Source organism: Apaloderma vittatum, unplaced genomic scaffold, assembly GCF_000703405.1.
Source record: "Apaloderma vittatum isolate BGI_N311 unplaced genomic scaffold, ASM70340v1 scaffold7790, whole genome shotgun sequence".
NCBI classification, from domain to species: domain Eukaryota; kingdom Metazoa; phylum Chordata; class Aves; order Trogoniformes; family Trogonidae; genus Apaloderma; species Apaloderma vittatum.
Window position 1 is genome coordinate 1 of NW_009696105.1, and position 12,407 is coordinate 12,407.

General features: G+C 41.9%; 1 protein-coding gene across 1 annotated transcript; it reads right to left on the reverse strand.

Annotated features, from left to right (window-relative positions):
• Positions 1-1,245: 1,245 nt before the first annotated feature.
• LOC104276985 (myosin-7B-like) lies at positions 1,246-11,756 on the reverse strand (the record flags this gene model as incomplete). The annotated part of the gene is made up of 10 exons (XM_009873486.1): positions 11,666-11,756; positions 10,483-10,586; positions 8,943-9,086; positions 7,080-7,236; positions 5,777-5,804; positions 4,841-4,934; positions 3,466-3,486; positions 2,793-2,885; positions 1,444-1,507; positions 1,246-1,344 (listed from the first exon to the last, which is right to left on the reverse strand). Coding segments are annotated over exons 1-10 (895 nt in total), but the record flags the coding sequence as incomplete, so codon positions are not given.
• Between the last annotated feature and the right edge of the window lie 651 nt (positions 11,757-12,407).

The window sequence follows — 12,407 nt, forward strand, 5'->3', positions numbered from 1 at the left end:
ATATACACACACACACACACACACACACACTTACATATCTATACAGATGTATATGTAAATATATATATGTCTATCAATGTATGTGTATATAAAATCATATTCTAAGTCCCTGTTGCTTTGCTATGTAGTCACTATGTTTTGTTCATTTATCTACCTTTATATTCTTCTACATTTATATTTTTCTATATTTATACTTATCTACATTTAGATATGTATGTGTTTATACACAAACCCATACATTTCTTGTCTACAAAACAAAAGTGCCTACTGGTTTCAGCCTCTTCGATAGCCTGCAGATATATTCCAAGAAAGGTGTGTGCTCTTGTAGAGTATACAGACTGACAGTTTATAAAAATGTATTTTCCCAGCACAAGGATTCACACTCCCTTGAAATCTTTCCCACAACCATCATTAATTAGGCCACGTAACAGCTAAGAGAGTTAGAAACTTGACTATGCACTGTCAGGTTAACAAGTCTTCAAAACAGATAATCATTACTATTGCCTGGTAGCAGTTTAGTGCAGCAATAGAGTGACTCTTCGATGTATTTTATAACATGTGCTGCTTCAGAGCACCAATTAAAGCCAGCAGATTGCATCACTTGAGTAACTAGTGGAGGTTTTATTCAAAGCATTAGGAACAGGAGCAGAGAGACCTCATCTGCAGTCTGCTCTTCTCCAGCAAGTCCATGGGACCACCTTCAGCCAGCGAAAACTTGAAAGGGGTCATCGCCACATGACCAGTGGCAGGCAGCTTTGCATATTCTCCCTTGCTACAGAACATTCTAGGATGCCAGTTTTGAGACTTGAGGCATAAAGAGGATATTAGCTTTTCCTTGTGGATGTATAAGCAAGTCTCCTCATATACAAAAATCCAGATAATTAATTCTTTATCATCACAAATACTTTTGGAGGTGTAGCTTTTTCCAGATGTTTCAATTACACAAATTCAGCACGACGTTTTTTGCTTTCATAATGCTGTGTTTTAAAAGTCCTGTTTGAGCCTCGTTCCCTTAGCCTAATCTGTAATATCACTTCACTCTGCATCAGTATATCATAGAAAAATGGTCTTTGCTACTGCCATTGGGATAGCATCTTTAAGAGAGTGTATTTGACAGTGGAAGTCTGGTTTTCTTAGGTGGAAGTGGTCCTTCTGAACACAGGTTTGGCCCCTGGCCCCTCCTCAGCTACTGTCTATTCAGCTAAAAACTGGTTCTTAAAAGATACAGAACCATGTAATTCTTACCCAGTAACTCTGGTTTCTTTCCAGACAGGATTTGGTAGAAGATGTGATAGTCTCTTTCACCCGGCTGCTGGAAAATCACTCGGGATTTCTCCAATAAATCTAGTTGCACAAAGGAAATAAGAGATCAGTGAGAAAAGCTCTCCAAACTTTGAGATGAGCAATTGTATTTTTTTAAAAAGGAGAGAGTTTTCTGCTTACAAATCTCAATATCAGCAGATGACAGCTTGCCTGTGGTTCCAAAATGGATTCGGATAAATTTACCCTAATTCACACAGAAGAATATTCTAATTAGTGCATGTAATATACAGAGAGAGAAACAAAAGATGCTGCTTGAAGGCAATCATTTGGCCCAAAGAATCGGTTTATGCTAACTCCTTGACTTTGCACAGGCAGATTTTCCACGAGAAATATCAAACAATGATGTTACGCTTTTCCAAATCTAAATCTATACATACAGCTATGTAATCGGCTTCTGGGTAAAGGGTAAGAGGGTGCTTATCTGCCAGCCTAAGATATGAGAATGCCCATAGCTTCCACTTTCACGTGGCAGGTTTACTGTAATGCAGGACTCAGAGCAATAAGCCTGGGCATGAGACACACAGGCTCCTTTTTGACTCCTCCTCATTTGCAATCCTAACTTACATGCAACAACTTACGTCAGAAGGGTGCTGTGATTTCACATTGCTTTGCCCATTAAATTTGCATGTTTGTCCCCACAAATTTCATAAAAATTGAGTAGTTTTCATTTATCGTATTCAAACACAATTTTTTAAAGTAATTAATCTCCATTCCAGCTGACAAACTCCTTTCATAATTGTGTAGCTTTCCACAGGTGCTTACAACCTCTGATCCTCTCCCCTTCTTCCAATTTCAGTTTTAACTGGATTTGTTAAGGAAGCATGGGCTGCAAACTCGGGCTGTCATCCTCATGCTATTCCTTGTGGATCCCCAAGCCAAGTTAAACCAGATGTGGCAGAGGCAGGGCTCTCCTGCAAGCCTGATGGAAACCAGGAGCGGCTCAAGGTCGTGTTAGCACTGAGAGACAAGCAGGGGCAGCTAACTCAGGCCAAAAGGTAGATAGTATAGATCAAAGGTAGGAGCACTGCTGCATTTGCGGGTCTGCAGAGGGGAAGACCTGGGAGGGAGCAGGGAATGTGGTGCATTTCTGACACTTAGTGACAAAATAGAACTTTTATAGGGAGAGGGATGAGTTAGGCTAAGTGGAAAACGTGGTAGGAACATAATGCTATGCAGCAGAGGCAGTTCTGGGGACGATCTGCTGTTGCTGTTCAAAGGGCTTTATAAAGCTAGGCTTTGGTTGTCTCATGATCATGTACAGTTTAAGCAATTATTCAAGGTGGATCTTCCTTTGTTTTTTTTTTATCTTTGATCCTTCCCCACAGTTTTTTCCTGGTTAGGTCCTACTTTATTATTCCTCCACTGTGTGGAGGGCAAAGTGAGAAGCAACTTATGAAGGGATTATTGCAGAGATGTTATTAACTGGCCATTGTTGAGGAGGACATCATTACATTGTGTTACAGACTTACAAAACGTGAGGAGTTGTCATTTCTCAGAGTTTTGGCATTTCCAAAAGCTTCTAGGGCTGGGTTTGCTTGAATGATTTGATCCTCCAAGGTTCCCTAGAAATCAAAGTTGAAACATTATTGAGAAACCCACAGGCCACAAACTCAGGTGTCAACTATAACTCACAGAGAGAAACCTCCATAACAAAGTGGTTTATCTCCACCCTAGGGGTGGCACAGTGTGAACGGCATAATAGCAGTATCGTTAGTCAATTCTGAGTGCTTAAGAGGCCTCAAACATTCTGCTGCTCTCTACTGTTTTGCTTTGCAGTTTGATATTTTATGCCATATGCATATGAAAGAAATCACTGTATCTTCCCATGTACCATGAAACACGTGGGGACAGCCAAGTGGATTTGTGTAGGAGAGGGGCTATTGAAGACAGTGACAAGCACTAAAACGCATTAGATTTGAAAGCACTCAGAACTTGTAATATTTGGGATTTTTGGAGATAAGGAAACATGCCACTCATACAAACTTCGGTTTGCTGAAGCAAACTGCTTTAACTGCCTGGGCTCTGGGGATCCTGCACTGAGGGAGCTACACCAAATGCAGTGCTGAGGTTTGTGACATGGGCTGACAGAGCCCACTGTCATTTTTAAGTGGAAAAGACAAAACTGCAACACTGATGACTTACCCCAGTTTTGGTGGCTGGTTGCTGGCAAAAGAGAAACACAATGGAGATTTTTTAAAAAAAAGAAAAAACAAAAAGAAAGAATGTGAGTACTAACATGAAGGACATCATTAAAAAAAATATTAGCAAAGTTAGATGTCTAGTGGTCACCAACACACTGGTAGGGCTTTTTGAAGTTTTCCTTCAAAAAGCACATGTGCCTGTTACTTTGCATTTACCATACACCACAAAATAGTCAAGTGCTGTTCCTATCCAGCTTGTTTTAACCTCTGCTCCAAATGTCTACCTGGTTTTCCTCTGGAGATGTTCTACAACCAACCAAAAGGCCAATCAACTAGACAGAGAAAAAAGACTGGCACCAGGTGGTGAGAATAAAAGGGTTTAAATGCAAACAGACAAGTTTCAGAAAATTAGAACATGCTGCACTTGAACTCTTGGATTATTTAGGGAAAAAAAGGATGATGGTAATGAAAATAAAAATAAAGTGCAACCTGAGCTGCTAAATTACATGGAATATTTTCCAGCCGCAATATCTGTTATTTGCACAATTGTTCCATGTGCACACCAGGTTTCAGACACTATTAACCTCACTGCACACACAAAGTTGGTTCTGAATCACTTAGTCACTTGTTAAGAGTGTGTTCCAGGCCTCAGATGAATGCATGTTAGATTTTGGTGACATGAGTTATAAGTACAGAATCCAAACCCGGCTGAAATTTTGGCCACGAAAGGCCATTGAGCCTTCAAGTACAACGAACCCTGTAGTGAATAAGCTCATAACAACACAAGATAAAAAGCAGATGAATACAGTATTCACTGTAACCTTAGCAAGCACATAGAAGCGGAATAACATTTATCCAAAGAGAAATTCAGAAAAGCTTATTGAAAAAATCTTTCATCAAAATAGTCATTTTTGAGGACAAAAAGTTTTCAACAAAACAGACATTTTGATGAGAAATTATAGTCCTTCTGAAAACTGTTTTTTCCATGTGAAAAAAAGTTAATCTTAATTTTTACAGTCTTGTCCTCTTTCAACCAGTTGTAACATAATCAGAAACATATTTAACACACACAAAAACTAGAACTCCTAGAAAAGAGCAGCAGCAACAAGCAGCTCTTCAGAACCAGGCATGTTTCTGCTGCTTGGTCTGGAGCGTAACAAGTTCAGGTGAGCCTTGCCTCTCCTCCTTCAGAGCAGCAAGCTCTTGGTAATGCCATGCAGAAGCAGCAGTATCTTTTCTCAGAAGTTTCTCTGCTAAACCACAGCTGTTGAGGTCTAGCACATGGTCTAGTTTTTGGGATGTAGACTTGTGAGGTTAGTCGAACACAACAGAAAAACCTTAGGAGTCTGAAACAAAGCAGCCACCAGCAGACTTACATTCTTTTTACCAGGTTCACCCAGGGCTGCCACTGTGGCAAAGTACTGGATGACACGTTTCGTGTTGACAGTCTTGCCAGCACCAGATTCTCCACTAAAGGAAGGAGGAAGATAACACAGGCATTGCTCAAACAGCTGTAACTCATCCTTTCACCTTCCTGTCCTGCTAGCTCCTCCCCACACACAGCCCATTCTCAGAATCACTGACCCTCATTTCTGTAGCCTGTTGTTTGGCTGTTTCATTGGAAACCACATTAAATTGACTAAATGAAGAGATGAACGAAAGGGTGAATGCCTACGATAGCAACGACTAATTCTTCAAGTGGCTGGGCTTAGAAATCTAGTACAAACCCACGCTACAATGAGCTTCCTATAAGGGCATGTAGTTTTATTATGAGCATCCAGACTGAGCATCTGAGGTATACCTATATACAGAGATAATGAATTAGAAAATGCGGAAAAAAGCCGCAGTAATTTGCCAGCATTATTCAGGAGCACATGTGAACTGTGAACTCTGTCATTCATGCTTGTCAGAAAATGAGGTGCCTCTTCTTTTCTGCCTTGGTCATCTGCCTCCTTTTAGATGTGTCTACACATAATTCTTAAACATAATTTGCAGCAAGAGCAGCCATGGTGAAAAGGAGTCTTCTGTATCAGAAAAGGGCAGCCACAGCAAGGCTAACCCTGGAAGAAGCTTATGCCTGCTTGGAATGAACACCAGATGGAGATCAGAAACGGGCCAGCCTCCATCAAACGCTTAGCTACTCCTTCCCTGTGGGGCTCAAGGCAGCCATCAGATGGCCAAATTGCCAGTTTCTGGGCTTGTGTCAAGTTCCAGGCAATTTAGCTGAGCTTTCAAGGGTCAACTTGTATTTCAGTAGAATTTTTTGTCTTGTAAGTTTTTCATTGCAACAGAGTCAAAAAATAAGCACTTACGTGATCAGCATAGACTGATTCTCTCGATCTGTGTAGGGGGGAAAAAAAAAGAAAAAAGAAAAGGAGAAAAGAAAAAAAAAGGGAAAAAGAAAAAAGAAAGAAAAAATGAGAGAGACAAACTTAGTAGGCTGTATAAATTGCTTATTATAATTGCAAATGAAAACCAACTCTTCAAGAATCAATCCTGCAAGGGACAGGAGAGAACCACATAAAGCAGAGATGGAAAGATAAAAGCTAGTATTGCCTATCCTCACCTCTAGCAGTGCAAGTTCTAGCCCTGCCCTGAATCCTTCTCTCATGTTTGGTTCAGGTCAATATTAAACACCTGTTTCCCCTGTGCCTGGGAAACTACAATAAAAAAAAAGTAATTTCCTGTCATCAAAACATTTATTTTCTTACTCCTGAGCATGCCTTTGCTCACATCTGATTCTTCTGCTCCTGTACTACTAGACCAGCCAAAGTAATTTCGCTGGTTTTTTCGCAGGCTGTTCCTTACATATGTTCTCTTCTTCAGCTGGCCGTGCTGCTGAAGACATGAGAGGCTACATGTTGGGCAGCCTGGCCACATTTCAGCCTTACCTGAGGAAAGAGCCTCTCCTTGCAGCCACACGCACATGCCCTGTGCCCAGCGCCTTCTGTGCCCTCACAGCTGTGGCACTTTCCACTTCAATCCAGGTGACAGCAGGGTGTTCCCACCGAGTGTCTTTGGGATTTACTCCACTGCCTCCCAGGACCCGGTGTGAGCACATCACTGCTGCCCTCTGCTGATTTTTTAATTTTTTTTCTTCCAATGACTCGAGGGTCAGAGCAAGAAAAACTCACAGGAAAATCTGGAGCTCGTTGATGCAGAGTTGATGCCCAGATCCACGGCATATTCATTCAAATCATATGTGCACTGCACCCCAAATGGCTGGTCTTCACTAACCTTTGAATAAATACCTCTTATAAGCATTAGAATACTGAGCATAAACTGACAGTACGTTTATTTTTTGAGGTTGGGAAAATACTTACAGACCTTTGGGGTATGGCCCTATTTCTGTTTCAAGCAGCTGTCTGAACTGGGTGAGCCCATCAGAATTTGTGCACCTTACGGACAACTGTATACTGAACTTACTATTACCAGAACAACTGCAAGGACAAGGAGGGCGGTTTAAAAAATAATTAAAGAACACATTTGATGAGGAGTGCCAAAGCCCCTGTTAGACATTTTTCGTACACCGCAAAAGCTCTTACAAACTTCCAGAACCAGTCATGTCAGCTAAATAAAATAAAAACAAATATGAAAGCAAACGCTGTCACTTACTACGCAGCATGTCATGGTAGGCGTTATCAGCAATGGAGAAGATGTGGGGGGGAGCCTCTGAGCGTCTCTTGCCTTTGTATGCAGCAACAACCTCCGACTTGTAGACAGGCAACCACTTGTAGGGGTTTATAGTCACACAGAATAAACCAGAATAGGTCTAGAGAGGAACACAAAACAAGAGTGAAAAAAACCCCCGAAACAACACTTAAGGAGTAAGAAAAAAGCATCCTGGTTAACCAAGTAGAACCTGGTGTTGCCAGTGGCAAATCTGAGTTTGAGTTCTGACCTGCATTTCAACCTTTGCTTTGAATTTCTAAAGCTACTGGTCTGCTAAGAGACTTCCTACGGGCAACGGATACCAAACTACAGATATTAAACAGCCTTCCAAAGAAGGAAAAGTATTTTCAAGATGACAATGAGAAACAGAAACAGACTCTTCTGCAGAAAAAAGTGAGCAGCAAATAGACTTTTGTCTGATTTTCTGCCTTTCCCACAAGAGTTGTTTCCTCTTGAAAACAGTCTTTACAAAGGGAAGAAAAGTTACAGTTTTTCCTGTTTCGGAGGAGAAACAATCTCCCATTATTAATTTAATGTAAGCACTGTAGTGCAATTTCCGGTGGATGTTCAAGGAGAAAACTACTTCATAACATTCTTCCCTAAAGCTGTGGAGTTTTTTCAGCTTTTGGAAAAATAAGGTTGGTGAAAATCTATCTTTATAGTCATTCTTTGGGCTATGCACATCAGTTAGCTCTGGCCTGGTTATTCTGAGGAGGAATGAGTTTTCAGTTGTAATCCCAGAAAATCAGTCTTAGCCGGTAACTTTTAAGGTGCTTAGTCCAGGTTTAAGCAAAAATCTTCAAAGAAAGGCAGTTACTATGTGGGCACAAGCACTATGTGAACATGAATTAATGAGCTAAATTACATTTTAAAAGTTTCAGGTGAAATCCAGGTGCCTTGGCCAAAAAATAGCACCAGAGCCTGCTCCAGAATGGCCTCAGTATGAGCCCCCAGGATATTTTCTACAAGGAAAAATAACCCCAGCCAGTAAATGGATTAAGGCAAGATGACAAATTTAATTTTCCACCTCTACTGATCTGCAAGCAAAGCGATGCTTTAGGCCATACATTTTCATACAGGCATTCTTAGAGAAATGCAGACAATATTTAACAATCAGAATCTAAATGGAAAAAATTGAATTCGTTCCTCTGACAAACACCAGAAACCAGAGCAGGAGTTGGCTGGAAAATCTATAGATCTCCCTGACTGATTTCAGAGACAACTGAATGCAGCAAATTGAGACCAAAATTTTGGACTCATAAAACTAGATGCTACTGAAGCTTGTTCTGGTGCTGCCAGAAGTTACGTCATGGGGGAGATGCAGAGCAACAGAAAACAGACAGAGTGAAACAACCAGAGGGAAACAAAACAGATGTCAGCACTGAAAATGAAGGGAATAAAATTACTGCACTAAGGATAAAAAGGCTCATACTTAAAAGAAGTTATACGTGTGCACTAAGCTTGAGGCATTGTTTCATAACAAGGAAATCTCTGTGTCTGGTATTGACACAGATTAATATTGGGAGAAGAAAAATAAACTAGGCCTTCCCAATGCCTTGATTGCTGAAAATAACGTCCTGTGACATCTCTAGGCAAGCAAACAAAGCCAAATAACTAGGCACCACCTGATTCATTCAGTTTTGTCTGTGTAGTCAGACACAAGCCAGCTTCATGCAATTTCTTTCCTGAAAAGATGCGAGTCTGGTACAACTTATTAAAGTCGTAAACTGAATATGAAATATGTTCAAACATGAAATGTGCACTTGAAATGCAGATTTCCAAATATACCCTTGTAATGACCCTTACATAGATCATCCAGTTGCTGTAGCGCTTTCTCAGGTTGTACAACACAGATGCCTCGTTCAGATGGGTCAGCATAGCCATATCCTCAATCATGTCAAATTTGGGAGGGTTCATTGACTGCACGTCATCTTCTTTTATAGTCATGGTCTGAAAAGACAGATAAGTATATAAACACTGGAAAACACTGGGATTTTCTGTTGCTTCATACATGTTGCAGAGGGATGTGTTTTCTTTTCCGTTGCAGAGGGAGGTCCTTCATCTCAAACCCAGACTATCTACATGATACTATTTGCTTTCATGGCTATCAGGAGAATGGGGAAATGCCAAGAGGATGAAAGCAAGAAGCGTGGCAGTATGGCCATGAAAGAAGACATGTGATTTAGCTACAGCCTGGGATTTTACCTCTGGAGTCCAAACCAGAACTGGCTGCTCACAATATCTCTGCTCACAGAGTGCCCGCTGCCATAGGGTGGCTAATGCTCGCTTACCCATCACCGCATCATTTGTTTTCCCTTGGTGGTTTTTCATAGAACCATAGGATTGTTAAGGTTGGGAGGGACCTTGAAGGTCATCTAGTTCCAACTCCCCTGCTGTGGGCAGGGACACCCCTGTCACACTAGCCCAGGTGTGCCACCCTGATATGGCATCTGTTGTTGGGGCTTCCCATTTGCAGCCCATCTCATGAAATAGGCAGCTGAGTTTAAACCATGACAGATGATTTCTGGAACTTGCTGATGCAGCTTTGTTAGACACCAGCTTTGTACCTGTCATGGGCTAAGCCTGGGCTGGTCACTAAAAGACTGACAGATGAACTGTATTAACCCCTCTCCCATGCCAAAGCAGAAGGGAAAAGGAATAAGGCAGAGACTTACAGATTGGAAAAGAAAACTAAAACAGCTTTAATAAACAATAGTAGTGCTGATAAGGAAATAATGAAAAAACATTCAAATACATACAAAATCAGTACTGAACCCAACTCCTCCCCGCAACAGCAGTCCCCATTGATGCTGCAGAGCAGTTAGCACTGGGGAACTCCCAGGCTCAGCGGCAGAGGGGACCTGGACACAGGAGCTGGTCAAGATCGGGATTGAAGGCAGAAGAATGGAAGGAGACCTCCTCAGATATCAGCCATTGAGGAAGAGGTTTTAAACTCCATGATCCCTCGGCTTTGTACTGAATATGAAATATATGGAATGGAATAATTTTGTTGGTCAGTTTTGGGTCACCTGTCCTGTCACTTCCTCCCTGCAGGTGCAACTTTTTACTTCCTTGTGACAGTTTTACTTCCCAGCACCTCCTACATGTTACACAAGATCGAGCAGTGACTTTGGTCAGTACAGGAGCAAGTATCAGCAAGAGCCTTTCTGCATACCATCCCTGGCAGGAACTGTAAATATCAGGCATTATCACTGCCAGTAGCAGGCACTGTCTACAAAACACATGCTGCTAACTTCAGAAATTGCAGCCTCTTAGAAGAGACTGAGCTGAAAAGTAAAATCACTGAGCAGGATTGGTTCTGATTTAGCTCAGACCAGGACATTACCCTTCCATCTGTTGTCTGCACAGTCACTTTGCCATCGCTGCTTTCTGTTATTTCAGCTTCAACATACGCTTTCTTCTCATCAGGAACCCAACATTTCTTCTTCCCTGTGAGATGAAGGAGACCAAGGGTTCACAGATTTGTGTCAAACAGTGACAACGTGCCCAGCTAAGCAATATTGCTGGGTTTACTTTTTCTGCCCAAATAACACTGAACCTCTGGGATGGCAGCAGATCAGCAGTGCTGGGGAGATGCCTGCTAAAACAGAAAGGAAGCATAGGACTCCCAAATGTTTTCTCCCCTTTGAAACCACCAGTTGGTCCCCTCAAGATCCTTCCAGCACAAGGTGTCAAAATATTTCACAAATGCTGGCTAAGCCTCAGCCTTCACGGGAAACCCGTAATTATTATCACCAGTGTGCAGATGGAGGAACTGAGATCCATGCCCAAATTAAGGCATTTGCTGAGAAGTCAGAGAAAATTGTGATCTGAGTCAGGAATTCTGCCCACATTATCTGCCTGCCAGCTATAAGATTTAACCTTATTCCTGCACATTCTTCTGAGGTTTCTCTTGAAAAACAGCAATATTAATAACTCGCAATGAGATATGTATATGGCTTTTTAGAGTTTGAAGCAGCTGCACTAGTTTTTAGGCATCTATTCTAAATAGCAAAATGCTGCGGTTACTAGCGTATTTATGCTTGCTACTACACCTCAGGGCTCATAGAAATTCTTCTCATGAAAAAGAATAGAGCAAACTAGGAGCTAACATCAGATTGTCTTACAGCCTGTAAATCAAACAGATGTACAGGCACAACATAAAGAGACGTCTAGTTGGGCCACAGAATCTCTCTCATTGCAATGACAGGAATGTTTGGCATTTTTCTTTCAAACAGACAGAAAGGTCACCCTCCATTTAGCAGAGCAGTACAAACACACCTTGCTTCAAAATCTAGTCAGTTACCATAAATCTAGAGATTATTTCTATTTAGTACTACCTGGGTTTTTTTTAATAGCTTTACAGAATAAAGAAACTAGAATTTCACTGAACCTTAAACAGCAGCAGTGAAGCAGCGACAACGGAGGCTTTGCATCCTGCTTTGCTCTGCATTTCCACAACTCCATGTGGTTATAATCCTTATCCCTCTTAATCAGCCACTGGCAGCATAACTTGTGGTGCAACTCACCATCGAAAGCGACGGTCTGTGCCTTCATCAGCTCCTTCTCACTCTTCCGAAGGAAGGGCGCAGCCTCCCCGAATTCCGACATGTCCATCATCTTGGCAACAGTTCAAGGTGGCACAGCCCAAAGAGGAAAAAGTAAGGGACCTGGTCTACCAAAGAAAGGGGGAAGGAGAAGCAAATAAATATATTTTGTGGACAGTCTGAGGTAGTACAAAACAATTGTGCACAATGTGGCAGGTGGCTGATTAGTGTGATGATTATTTTGAAACCCTAATACCTAACACACACCCAGGGCTACTGCACCCTTAGTTAAATCCTTCCCTGGCTCAACTTATTTAGAGCCATTCAGATCCTGGTCACAATTATCTCCCCAGAATTTAATCTCGTCTTTGTGGCTAGAACAGTGCTTAAGAGAAGGAGATAAACGGGCCACTTGAAGCTGTGGTTTTAAAAAACACTTAGTGAGCACCTATTCTGGCCCCTTTCTCATTCACCTGGGCACAGTATACTCTCCAGCACTCTCCCTGGGGCCGTGCCACTCAACCCCTTCAAGCATCATCGCAGACAGACATTTTCTGGGAATCATGGAGCAGGATTTTACTGCTGCAAACTGGGAACTGCTGCAAGGGCGTGTGTGTTACACCCTTGGTGAGGCTGCAGGGACATGTGCCCACGTTCATGCTGGAGAAAGCCAGCACTGGAGCTGGAAACAGCTCTACTCCCTGCAGCACACTCCTCTGATCAC